The 1,560-nt window shown below is 33.9% G+C and overlaps 1 protein-coding gene across 2 annotated transcripts in view; it reads left to right on the plus strand.

Moving 5' to 3' along the window:
• Positions 1–1,560, plus strand: part of rpn2 (ribophorin II) — a 28,395-nt gene that overhangs the window by 11,963 nt on the left and 14,872 nt on the right. For both annotated transcript variants that reach the window (XM_016447284.1, XM_016447292.1), the window contains exons 6-7: positions 1,056–1,190; positions 1,304–1,480. In XM_016447284.1, the coding sequence (XP_016302770.1) occupies positions 1,056–1,190; positions 1,304–1,480 (312 nt within the window). The remainder of the gene's footprint in view (positions 1–1,055; positions 1,191–1,303; positions 1,481–1,560) is intronic.

Below are 1,560 nucleotides of genomic sequence, written 5' to 3' on the forward strand. Positions count from 1 at the left end.
TATATATAATAAAAAGAAAACGAGTAGATAGAATAGTGTTAGAGGGTCAATTTTTTAATAAATAAAAAAAAAAACGAGTTGAAAGAATAAAAAAAGAATAGAGAACGCTAGTGTTAGAGGGTCTTTTTTTTTTTTTTTTTTTTAAATGAAATGGTTTTAGAGGGTCAAGTTGTTTTTTTAATAAACGAAAAGATAATAAGTAGATAAAATATAAATAGGGTAAAACTTTATTTTTTGTACTTAAAATTATAATAACAATGAATTATGCATAATTACATGCAAGTAACCCTAAACCAAAACCAAATCTTACACTGGGTCATTTTTCTCAAATTTCTCAAGAAAATGTTTTTGTCTCATTTGTTTGATTGGGTTCTCTTTGTCTACTTTCAGGACTTAAAAATCTGTAAAAAATCTGATTATGTTTTGAGTCATATTTATGCAGAAATATAGAAAATTCTAAAGCACCTTAAATTAAAGTGTAACCAGAAATAGGATAGAGAGTGCTAGTGTTAGTGGGTCAAGTGTGGATGGAAGAGATGTGTTTTAGCCGTTTCATGAAGATGGCTAAGTGCTCAGCTGTTCGAATTGAGTTGGGCAGGTCGTTCCACCTGCAAGTACCGCTGCTATTTACAATGTAATTCAGTTAGTATAACAATTTGACTTTCTGTAGGCTATTTTAGGGTAGTGAATTAATCTAACAATTAATGTTATTTTTTTAATTAATGTATATTTTAATTGATTGTTACTAACTGCTTATGGGTAAATCTCACACATGTCCAGGGTCATGTTTCATACCAGTTAAAAAAAATAGAAATAATATGCTTCATTATTCATTTGCTACAATTATATGTGCAAAATACGAAGAAAAAAAATCTTAATGGTCCTATAATAAGTAACATAAGTGTTGTTATTAACAGTCAACTGAAGACAAATCTACTTTGCACTGTGTTTCAAACTTTTCTGATTGGTCACATTTGCTGTGTACCAGAAAACAGCTTTTTATTTAATTAATTTTTGGAATTCTAGTATGATTTGTATATTTTTCTTCATTGTAGGATCTCGCTGCCCGTTTAGATGATCTGAGTGGAGTGTATCTTCAGTTTGAGGAGGGGCTGGAGGCCACAGCACTGTTTGTTTCTGCTGCGTATGCCCTGTCCGATCATGTGGACATGGAGCCCCCCCTGAAAGAGGTTCACAGTTTAGCCCACTCAAAATAAAGCTATAACTATGTACAGCAAATACTTTCTGTAAGTGTTTGAAGTGCTGTCTCAAGATAAATGGCTCCTCCACTTGTCCATCACAGGATCAGGTAATCCAGCTAGTGAACTCCATCTTCAGTAAGAAGTCTTGGGACTCTCTATCAGAGGCATTCAGTGTGGCTAGTGCAGCTGAATCACTTTCCAACAATCGCTTCCATGTGCCTGTCATTGTCAGTGCCCAGGGCCCTGCTGCTATATCCCACAGCCAGCCCTTCCTCCGGGTAGGCCTCAGTTTTGAGTGTGTTCTCTCTCTCTCTATCTATCTATCTATCTATATATATATATATATATATATATATAT

The sequence above is a fragment of the Sinocyclocheilus anshuiensis genome, unplaced genomic scaffold, assembly GCF_001515605.1.
Source record: "Sinocyclocheilus anshuiensis isolate Anshui unplaced genomic scaffold, SAMN03320099.WGS_v1.1 scaffold1957, whole genome shotgun sequence".
Lineage (NCBI taxonomy): Eukaryota > Metazoa > Chordata > Actinopteri > Cypriniformes > Cyprinidae > Sinocyclocheilus > Sinocyclocheilus anshuiensis.